We start from the raw sequence: 11,767 nt of genomic DNA, 5'->3' as shown, positions 1-11,767 counted from the left end.
TATATTTTTTATGTTGTAAATCTTAACACATTTTTCTATAAAGTTGATCAAACTTAAGCAAGTTTGACTTAAAACAAAATCAGAACTTTAATTATTTTGGCACGAAGGGAGTAGTATATGGTAATTTGGTTGTGTCTATTCCCAATTGTGAACAAGAGTCAAGAAGCACATCCTGGATATACCAACACTGAGTCACTAACATGGAATTTATTCACACTGCCCATTTTCATGTGTCAATCTTCGTATGCAGCATGTCTTTGTATGCGGCGAACGTGTTGTGCCTGAGCACATAAGTAACGTTGATGAAAATGCTAAATTTGACCGGATAGTTCCAGGAGAGCTACATTCTTGACCTGAACTTTGCACAACATTTTAGACCGGAGTGTTGCAAGTATACTGAGAACGGTAACAATGCAACTCCATAGCACCCACCCCTTGTTTCTTCTCTACAAAACGGCCAGCTTAATTGTGCACAACTATAAAAATCTGCACGCCATCGGTAAGATATCTCCAGGAAGCTACTAGAGTACATGTGAAGTACATAGTTCACTAGTCAGTGGAATTTACAGTGTTCGTTAGCGTAAGCAGGATATGCAGTCAGCTAAAAAAGTCTGATGCGTCATCGGAGATTTCGAGGGAGTTCGCCGGAACTGCTTGGAACTCGTGCACCACGCCGTCGATCTCGATGAGGCTGCAGCCGGGTACCTTGTCCACCTTGCCTCTCCTCATCTGCCGCCTCACCTGCACCGCCTTCCCGTGTCGGCCCTCGTGTGCGTACATGTTCGACATGAGCACGTAGTCCCCGGCGTCGGCCTCGTCCTCGGCCATCCGCCGCATCACGCGCTCGGCGCGGTTGACATGGCCGTGCGCCCGGCAGGCCGCGAGCAGCGAGCCCCAGATGAGCGCGTCGGGCCGGATCGGCATCGCGGAGACGAGATCCTCCGCCTCGTCCAGCCTCCCGGCGCGGCCGAGCATGTCGACGACGCATCCGTAGTGCGCGATGCCTGGCGCAACGCCGTGCAGCTCCACCATGGCGTCGAAATGCCGGAGACCGTCTTCGATGTTTCCGGCGTGGCAGCAGGCGGAGAGGACGCTGAGGAAGGTCACCTCGTTCGGCCTCACGCCGGCCCGTCGCATGTCGCCGAAGAGCGCCAGCGCCTCCTCGCCCCGGCCGTGCATCGCAAGCCCCCAGATCATGGACGTGTAGGTGTACACGTCTCGCCGCGTCATTGCGTCGAACACGTCCGCGGCCTGCTCGACGGCCCCGCACTTGGCGTACATGTCGATCAGCGCGTTGCCCACGACGCCGTCGGCGGCATCCCGTCCGGTCCTGCCCATGTAGGCGTGCACCCACCTGCCGGCGTCCAGTGCGCCGAGCCGCGCGCACGCGCCGAGGACCGCGACGAACGTGGCGTCGTCGGGAAGCGGCGAGGGCGCGCAGCCTTGCTGCTGCAGCATCCCCCGGAACAGCTCCAGCGCCTCCTGGACCTCGCCCGCGCGCGCGTGCGCGGAGATCATCGTGTTCCAGGTCACCACGTTCTTGGCCGGCACCATCGCACGGAAGCAACGGAGCGCGGCCGCCGCGTCGCCGCACTTGGCGTACATGTCGACCAGCGCGTTGCACGCGACGACGTCGAGAGCCACTCCCGCTTCTAGGACGCGCCGGTGCACCTCCCTGGCCAGCGCGAGGTCCGCGGCACCGGCGCAGGCCGCGAACGCCGCGGCGGCGGCCACGGCGTCGATGACGAGCGCGCCGTCGTCCGCCATGGCAAGGAACAGCGCCGCGGCCTCGCGGAACAGCCCCAGCCGCGCGTGGCCGGTCACCAGGACCGTCCAAGAAACCACGTCGGGCGCTGGGCCGCCACCGGCGGACAGCAAGGCGCGCGCAATGCCGCGCCGGCCGCACGCGAGGTAGAGCGCGACGAGGGCGTCGCGGACGCCGCGGTGGCGGCTGCCGAGGCCGAGCTTTGCGGCGTGGGCGTGCAGCGCCGGCGCGGCCTCGCTGGGTGCCGGGGACGCGTCGGCCAAGCGCTTCAGAAGGACCCGGAGCTCGCCGGCGTCGTGAGGTGCGCCGCCGCGACGGAGTGACGCCGCGTGTGGAGGCGCGGTACCGGGCTTGTAGCCGCGTCCAGGGGAGTAGAGTGGAGCAGCCGCAGGCTTCTTGCTGGCTTGCCGCGCGGGTGGACGAGGTGCGCCCATGGCGATGGCCTCTCCCCCGGTCGTGAAGAGAAAATGTCATCCAGACATCCAGTCAGTAGTGATATCTGTACGTAGAGCTTGGAAAATTCCGACGTGCTGACTTGGACGGGATCCACGTCGCCTGCTATATTTTTGGAAGCACCGCAGCGCGGAGATGTGCCAACAGTCCAACACCGTAAGGATGATTTTTTTTTAACACAGTAAAGACGCAAACGCTGGTACAGGCACATCCTATCGCTGTCTTCTCTCATTGAAAAGGCATCGTCGAAAATTCTGAAATAAATCTAGAAATAATGCAAGCACCAGGTTTTGAACCCTGCTGGGCTGAGGATACTACTGTCCCTCTAACCATCCAACCACAGGTTAGTTCGCCCTCAAGGATAATCTACTGGGTATAACCGGTGCACCTGAGATTGCTAAAAGGCTCCATTAAAAAAATGAAATGATTTAGCACCTAGATGTGGTATATATGTATCATGCCGCAAAAGGTCAGATTCAAAATGCCCTACAGCTCGATCACTCCTCTGCCATTTTGGCCACTTTGAGTAAAAAAATGTTTTGGTCGTTAGAGCATTTACAACTCGACTTCACAAAATTGACTTTCTATAGGTCCGCGAACGTGTCCACGGATCTTAGCGTTCGCAATCGTTATCTTCATTCCCCTCCCCCTCTTCCCAAATCCATGCAATGCATGCGCCGCGAGATAAACTACGTAGATCATCAACAATATAGAAAGAAACAGACATACAATTTAAGAACATAAGTCATAAGAACAAAAAATTCATCACCAGACATGTACAAACGAACCAAAAGAGGCAGTTCATCACTCGACCTGGGCACTACATAGATACTAGAAATAAACAGAGGGGGTGCCAGACTTCACCATTTTCACGCCAGGCGCTTGCCCTTGCGGTCACCGGATCGACGGTGGGCGTCCATAGCCGAAGGTCATCGTCGTTGTCCATGCTCGTCGTACCGCTGTCGTCGGAGGAGGATGAGACAAAGCACGTGAGATGCCGGGCTGCGCGGTCTGCTTCTTTGCGGCCCGGCAACGCGAAGCCTTGTCCACCGCTTCACAATCCGACTACTCAATGCCGAGCCGAAGCGCCTTCGCGTTCTTGCATCGGAGGTGCCCCGCGACTGTGTCCACTGTGGTCAGCAATCGGCGCATGACCTCACACATGAGTGTCTCTTTCAGTTCTACCCGTGTGGGAGGACCCCCCCCCCCCCCTCAATCCGCAGTCATGCACCCACAGGAGGGAGGTCGATGCGACGCGGCTTGGAGCTCCACCGCCCCACCTCGGCTAACCCCCATCGCCACGAGCCTCGGAAGAAGCCATCTGAGGTCCACCCGCCTATTGTCTTGCAAAGTCGTGCCTCTGAGAGCCGCCACACAGCCAAAGAAAATGCCCGCCGCCGCCTTCCCCGGAATCGGCCGAGCTTTGTCCGCAAGCACCTTAGGCGCGGCGGCGAGAGAAGGGAGGGAGGCGGAGGAGGAGGCGGCCGATCAGGGTTTCTCCCCCCGAGTCGCCAAGGAGACGACACGACACTCGGGGGCAAAGGGGCTAGGTTTTAGACATTTAGTTACGCTCGTGCCATTTTTAATATGTTAGACTAAAATAGGCTAAACGAAAAAAAAAACCCTCTCTTGTGCCAAGCAAAGTCTCCCCTGAAGAAACATCTTCATTTGTCCATTACAACCCGCGCAATAAGTGCTAGAGAAACCTAAAATTACAATGTTACTGTTCAGGACTTCTGCCATGGAGCATTTACCATTGCGTATATTTCAATGTTTAGCAGCCTAAAATTACATTTGTATACTTCATTCATGGATTTTTTTAAATTGTTTGGATTGCTTATCACATGTATCACATGGTTACTTCATTCATGGACCTAGGTGTTATGATGTCCCCAAACAAGTTTAAGAAGCGCCGAACCCTTTGGTACTCTAAATGTGGTTGAAGTGCATTTAAAAAAAACTATTATTTGCTAGTAGATTATACTGTATCAGTTTAATGTTCAAAAAGTGAAAAAGAGGCTCAGATATTTAGGAATACAGTTCCAAAAAAGTCATACAATCCAGCAAACTGGTACCTTTAATCATCTTAGTTGCTCTTCAGGCGCTCCGTCGACGTATAACACTGGCAACGCCGTATAAACACCAAGCCCCTGCCTTTGTCAGACTGACCGATCCCCCTCGCGCTCGGCAACGCGACCCCGGCACCCTGGCCACGCCAGCGCCAGCGCCACCGCCAAGCGTAGCAGAGGGCTCCGACGGTCTGTGCAGAAACTGAAAGGATCCATAACTGCATCTCTGCTGCATACTAAAACACTGACAAGATTTGCATACTAAAACTATACATCTCTTCAGTGTCGAACCATGCAGACTAAGAGCACCAATATCGTCCACAGCACACATGCAATCCAGTAGACTGATTAGACATATAAGAATCGACTGCATCCACAATCTACAAAACGAATTGGCGCGAAATGGGCACGGCGGCAGAGGATCGACAAGACAAAACTACTGTTAAGCAAAGTTTGACACATGAAAACTGTACAGGTTCATTTCCATTGTGAAGTCAAGAATCACAGGCAAACAACATCTGGGGATTGTCATACAAATGGAAATGTATACAAGGATACAGCAGAGTTTGATCACAACTCACAAAAGGAAACAACATATCTGGTCCAAGACTTAAGCTACAAGGACCTCTTCCCTGTCACAGTCTTCAGATACTGACACTGATCATCCATTTGGCAGCAGCAGTTTGTGCCACGAGAAGAAAGAATCTACAACCATGGCTATCTGGCAATCTATCATCAGTTTCACCTCAATCAATAATGCTCTTCTGCTCGCAATAACCGACGCATCAGTTGAACTCAAAGCTTCCCCCTGAACGCTTGCCACTGCTCCTAAGTATCAACAAATCTGAAGAAAGGAGGTGTAGACTTTTTATCCAGAAATGCAGGAACATTCAAGCGAGCCTCAAGACTTTGAGGCAATGTCATACACCAATGTTGGGTATGCCCATGTTGCTGTACTATGCCTCCTTCTGTATTTCCCTGTAGGAGAATATGTGGGCAGTCTACCAGAAACTCCATCTCCTCTGAAACAATATGAACAGTAGGCTCGCCAAACCTCTCTAATCCATGGTTGGCGTCAATCTCATCCATTGGCAGAACAATCTTCTTCCAGTGAAACCAGGGCGCTTCAGGACCTCCTGGATGCAACCACAGATCCAATTCTGCCATACCTTCATTGAAAACTGACAATGCAAGCTGTCCTTTCACCTGAAGCAGTTGATGTGAATATATACCGCTCACATCAGGTGGACTCATCAACCAGAACTCTTCATTACCTTTACTGAATGCTAATAGGTGGTTCTTACTGGATGGTGCTTCTAAATGTAATAACCAGTAAATCGTTCCACAGACAGATACTGCTGGCTCTTGGATGGCTGGTGGATGCTGTTGGAGCAGCCTGTCAAGAGCTGCTAGGGAGCCTGGAGCCTTCGGGCAGTGAATTTCCCTTGTGCTATCTTGTCCCAGGTTGTATATCCAAAATGAATGTGGTGACAATTGCCCATCGGTTCTGTACAGCGCCGGCGAGGAGGAGGAGGACCCACCCAGCATGCGCCTCGGCAGCCACGGGCCGCCACTCCGGCGGGGGGCCGGGGCCGGGGCCGCCGGGTACTGGAGCGACGTATCGTTGCCGCCCACGAGGTACTCGAGGACGGCGTGGAGTGTGTGGCCGGGGGCGCCCCACCACAGGCGGCGGCCGTCGCTGTTGTTGCGCCCCCTCACCACCGGCGTGTTATTGGTGGAGGCGAGCTGCTCCTCCTGCCAGCGTTGGAAGTACGCCACCCAATGCGCGTGGTCGTCAGTGGCGTACTCCGGGAGGTCCCACTCCTCCTCCGTCAGCGAGGCCCGAACCCGGTCGATCTCGGCGTGGAAGTAGCCGGAGTGGTCGACGTCGGGCTGCGGGGGGACTGGGACACCCCGGCGCTGAGCCTCCACCGCCCCGGCACGCGCATGTCGGGCGGTGCTGGGTAGTTCGCCTCGTGGAGGAGGTTGGCTTCCCACTCATGCAGGTGGCGGCGGCCGAAGCCGTTGGCCGCCGCTCCATCGTCGAGGAACCGCTCTCCCATCAGCGAGGCTTGCGCGGTGGCTAGACGGGGAGAGAGGAAAAGAGAGATCGTCGGCGGTGAGAGAGAGGGGTTGCAGGGCGAGTGCATCCACCGGCGAGGGAGGGCGCGGCTTTTATAGCGGCCGGGGAGCGGCAAATGTGTGTATGCGTGGCGGGAGAGGGCGTGTCACCGCACTGCGCCGTCCGTGAGGAATCAATGGGAGGTTGACTAGCGGCAGCCTTGGCATTGATTCCCCGCGGGAAACCGAGGCGATGAGGACGACGATGCGCGGGGGTCACTAACTCGGCAGGCCCGCCGTTCTTTCGCACCAAAAACGATTTCCCCGATGTCCCTGGGCGCCCTCCGGCGCGCCGGGTTCGGCCTAAGTCCGCCGGCGCCAGTTTCGGCCCTACCGATGAAAATTAGGCTTCTCGACTGGGACGTTTTTTCAGCGTCGCCGTAAAAAATGGCCTGAGGAGTGTTTGTTGGGGGCGCTGCTGGAGATTCTCTAAGGTTTGCTTTCCACCATTGGAGGACAGAAATGGACGGTGATAGCAGTGTTCGGGACGATACTTCAAAACACAGCACGTCCGGGAGTTATTGATTCCGAAAGTATAATAGATTAGGAGTCCAAGTATCAAGAAGATACGTATGTGGTCTTGGCTTCGTTTGTCCTGTCCGTGTAGCTTTTGCCGTGAAAATAGCAAGTACGTGTCTAAGTCGGTTTAGGTAGCCGGCTGAGTACATATACATGTGCCCGCGTGAGATTTGTAATACTGTGGACAATTTGAGACAAAAAGAAAAGGAGAAAAAAGAGACGAAATAAACAAAAAAGAAGGGCAACCGCAATCGACATGGGCAATCCTTGGGCGCTTGAGCAGCCGAGTTCGTGTTTTTCTCCTTTCGGCCGCACCTGCAACGAGGAAACAACGACAGAGGTGAACTCAGAGGAACACATTCCCGATGCCGTCGTCACCTCGACCTCGCTGCCGGTGGACATCATCTTGGAGGTGCTAACCAGGCTCCCGGTGAAGACCCTGCGCCGGTTCCAGTGCGTGTCCAAGGACTGGCGCGCCCTCCTCTCCGACCTAGTCTTCGCCGCCGCACAGCGATCCCGTGCCGCCGCCGCCGCCGCTCCCCTCATCGTCGGCGTGTTCGGAAAACCACGCCCTCGCTCGAGAAATTTCATCCGTCCAGACCGCCACGCTTTCCTCAGGCATCTCTCGAGCTGCGGGTGATTGACACGGCCGACGGCAACGTCCTCAGAGTGGTGAAAGACGTCAAGAGTGCAAAGCTGATGCGCACAGGCCTCAACCTTGTCTTTGTCGACCAAGGCGTGCATGGCGCTAGGGTGATCGATCCGGCGACCGGGCGGGTGGTCACCGTCGGTGGAGAGGCATCCATAGAATATCCCAAAGCTGACTGTAATGGAATCCCATACGATTTCATGCACGACGAGTTTTGCCACTCCAGCTTGGGCCGCGCCACTCCGTCCGGTGCGCATGGAAAAGAGAGTGCACGATACAAATGACTAAAAATTGGTGCTTTTTTAAAGTACTGGAGATCTTCGTTGACGGAAGGATACTATTGTTGAACGCGTTCGAGATAGAAGAGGAAGATCTATATGATGTTCGGTGCAGCCTACAACTTTATGACCCAACCACAGGATCTCTAACAGACTTAATGAAGATGCCTGAGGATTTTAGGGGCTCAATGACACTTTTTACCGGAAGCGTATTGTCTTGGTCAGTACTTTTGGACAACTAGGCTCGAGAACAACAGATTGACGATTCATATTCGATCGGGGCAGAGCTACATCCAGATTAGAGAAAACGAACAGGTGCTAGTGTCCCCAGCGAGAGAGCTCCAGATAAGCGATATGCCTGACGAGCGATGGCGCGTGTTCTTCGCCACCGATTTGCAGACGCGTACGCTCGCGTTCCACGACGGCGTGCCGGTTCTCCGACGAGACGCACTCCGTCTCGTCCTGATTGACGGGAGCGGGGTCACGGTTGACGCCCGGTTTCTCTGTGTGGGGGAACACATCGACATCGACGAAATCGTCTCGCTGCCGTGCCACTTCGCGAAGATTCGGGACCGACTACCGGCGACGTGGTCGTCTCCAGCGGGCGCGACGTATGGCCCGACACGAGGCGCGGTGCACGGGAGACGTGCGGGGCACCAGGCGTGCGGGGCGGATCGTGTTGGGGTGGCCCCGAGCCCCACCCACCGCCCACCAATGGCGGATGGACGTGTAGGTCCAATCCCATGGCCGCCTGACCGCCATGAGGGACCCAGCCCTGATCCTGGCGTGGTGCCTTCTAGAGCTAGGGAGGCGGGGAGAGCCGCACCATTTCCCCCACCTACCACCACTACGCGTGCGCGAGACGCACATCTCGCACATCTCTTCGAGCACCTGTGGGAGCGTGATAGGGTTTGCCCTCCCAATCTCCCCTCCCGTGATTCCTTCGGCTAGTGGCGCGGCAAGGCCGGCGGCGACGACCGCTCCTTCGCCCAGGTAGCCGCGGCGAAGCAGGCGGGGGTGACGCCACGCGCTGCGATGGGGGATCGTGGCGGAGGGAGATCTGGAGGATGGCGAGACAACACGGCGCGGGGCGGATTCGGCGGAGGGCGCGACAACACGGCGCGGGGAGGATTCAGCGGAGGGCGCAAGGCCTCGCTGCCAAACCAGACTCGCCACATGGTCTGGCAGCGGCCAGATCCACCACCGCCGGCGACGGGCGACGCGAGATCTGGTGGAGGCGAAGTCGGGGACAGATGGGAAGCCGCCGCGCAAGCCATGAGCGGTGCGGCCAAGGAATCGATGACGAGCACCAAGGAGCCGCCTCTGCCTCCACCTTCTGGGCAAGCGACGACCAAAAGCTCCACCGAGCTCTGCATGAACTGCTCTCTCCCAGGTCATTCGGTCCTCGCTGCCCTACTATCCGTTGCGAGAAATGCAACAAGTTAGGTCATATGGCTCAATTATGTCAGATTCTGAGGCCTTGGGAGTGTGTTCCATTCATGTGCGGCTTTCAGTCGCCTGGCCAGGGTTTTTTCTATATTCCTGATATGTGTGCTGCCAAGCAGAGTGTAGAAAAAACTAACAACGTGGTGATTACTATTGTGGAGGGGTGTGCTACTGTGAAAGAGATTGAGCAGGAATTCAATGCCATCTTTGCAAAAAAAACTGGTAAAAAGAAATGGCGCTGTACGGCCCGTTCCATTGGCCCTGCCCAGTTTGTGATGCGATTTCCTAATGCTAGTGAAGTTGAGAGAGCATGTTGTTATGGGAAACGCATGCCTCTGAAGGAGGGGACTATTGTGGTTTGTATTACTCCTTGGACTGCTTCGATAGGAGCTAAAGGAATCATGGAGAAAGCCTGGGTTAGGGTTCGTAACATTCCTATAGAAAAGAGATGCACTGAACATGTGGCATATGTTGGGGGCTTGGTTGGGATAACATTAGAAGTTGATGAAGCTACTGTTCATAAGCCTGAATATGCTAGAATCCTTCTTGGGTGCAGAGAAGTTGAGAAAATTCCCCCCTCAGCTGAAGGGATGCTGGGGGAACAATACTATGACTTTTTTTATGAAGTGGAAAAAGTTGTGACAGTAGGGTTTGATAAAAGCCAGTCTTCCATTGCTGTTGACAGTAGTGCATCTCCTTCCTTCCCCAAAAAAGTGAGGATGGAATCATATCCTGCTTCTTCTACTGGGCAAGGGGAGACAAGTGCATCCATGGCCGGCACTTTCTCATCACAGAACTATGACAAAGGGATGCAACGGTTGACTACAATTGCTGAAAGTGAAGAGGAAGAGGAAAGTGATGAAGGTAACCATACGGAGCTGTTGATTGAAACCATGGCCAGAGAACATGCTGCTGGAAAAGTGTCTTATTGTGGTTCGCAAACTGGTAATACATCATATGGAACAGTCTCTGAGGAGCTGGAGGTGGATGAGATGTCTGGATCTCCCACAAATGATGTTAATATACATAAAGGTGCTTGGGGGTTTATCACTCCTATTCCACCCTCACCTCTGTATCTCTGTCAGGATGAAAACACTCATGGAAACACATTTCCTCCTTTGTCAGATTATGTGGTCTAGCCTTCATTACCTCATATTGTGCCACTGGAGGAGGGGTCCATGGAAGGGGGAGATAACTGTAGTGCCTATACAGTTGAGTCTCCATCTGGGTCGCCAATTCATGATAATGGGATCTGCGAGGAATTTGCTCCGCGCAGGCAGATGCAGAAGCTGGAAAAAGTGGGAGATGTGGCTACCAACAGGATGAGGAAACGTGACTCGGAAGGTATGAAAATGCCCAACTCAAAAAATCAGTTTTCTGCTTTGTCTGATACTGCCATTATATTACATGCTTCTTTGATGGGAGTGCAAATTCCGGATGATGATTTTGCTACTGTAGATATCTTGCGCGAATTAGAACTATCTAGAAATTTGTTGCATGATAAAAATAAGGATGCTAATCTCCCTAAAATAACCATCAATGATGGGTTAGGTAATGATGTGCCTCTTTCCTTAACTTGGGACGATGATAATATGGGTGATGAGGACTCTTTTATCCTTGTACAGTCTAAGCAAAAGAAAAAAAAAGAACCAACGCAGGAAAACGGTGATGGTGTTATCTCCTAATAAGTCTGTTAGACCTACGACAAGAAGTCAAAAGAATAAAGAAGTGGGTAGGGCTGCTATGGATCCTGGCAGACCTACCAGAGTAAGGGATAAGCCCGAAAGATATAAATGAAAGGCATCTTTTGGAATTGTAGGGGGGCAGGTAAAAAGGGCATGTCTACCTGTCTCACTGACATGATAAATGCTAATGAGTTGGATTTTATTGGTCTACAAGAGACTATGAAAGAAACCTATAAACCTTCCTTTTTTAGGAAGATTGACCCGAACCAAAAGTTTCATTGGGAATGGGCTCCTTCTCGGGGGAAATCAGGTGGTATTCTTTGTGGGCTTAGTAAAGACAATTTCGATATCCTTATGACTAAACATGGTAAATATGTCCTACAGCTAGACCTGTTCGATAAGAACAAAAGCTGTAGTTGGGTCTTGATGACTGTATATGGTGCTGCCCACGATGAGCAGAAACCTGAATTCATTGCTGAACTATCTGCTATGTGTCATAATACTAGCAAGCCATATCTGGTTGGGGGGGGGGATTTTAACATCATCCGTCATAGTGGGGAGAAGAATAAAAACACACCTATGTCTCACTTCTCTGATGTGTTTAATTCTGCCATTCACCTACTTGGGTTGAGAGAGATCTGTATGACAGGTGGCTGTTATACTTGGTCCAATAAACAGGACAACCCAACTCTAGAAAAACTAGATAGGGTTCTTATGTCCCCTGATTGGGAGGATTTATATCCTCTTGCCTCTGTTCATAAGCTGGTCAAAGAGCTATCAGA

At 53.4% G+C, this 11,767-nt stretch overlaps 1 protein-coding gene across 1 annotated transcript; it reads right to left on the bottom strand.

The window, feature by feature from the left end:
• Positions 1 to 316: 316 nt before the first annotated feature.
• Positions 317 to 2,267, bottom strand: LOC109744009 (pentatricopeptide repeat-containing protein At3g26782, mitochondrial-like). Its single transcript, XM_020303103.3, has one exon. It carries the CDS (start codon positions 2,197 to 2,199, stop codon positions 598 to 600), a length of 1,602 nt encoding a protein of 533 aa, XP_020158692.2. The 5' UTR covers positions 2,200 to 2,267; the 3' UTR covers positions 317 to 597.
• Positions 2,268 to 11,767: the final 9,500 nt, after the last annotated feature.

This window comes from Aegilops tauschii, chromosome 1 (assembly GCF_002575655.3).
Source record: "Aegilops tauschii subsp. strangulata cultivar AL8/78 chromosome 1, Aet v6.0, whole genome shotgun sequence".
NCBI classification, from domain to species: domain Eukaryota; kingdom Viridiplantae; phylum Streptophyta; class Magnoliopsida; order Poales; family Poaceae; genus Aegilops; species Aegilops tauschii.
The sequence above is the reverse complement of the archived record's forward strand: the minus strand, read 5'-3'. Positions and strand labels throughout refer to the sequence as shown.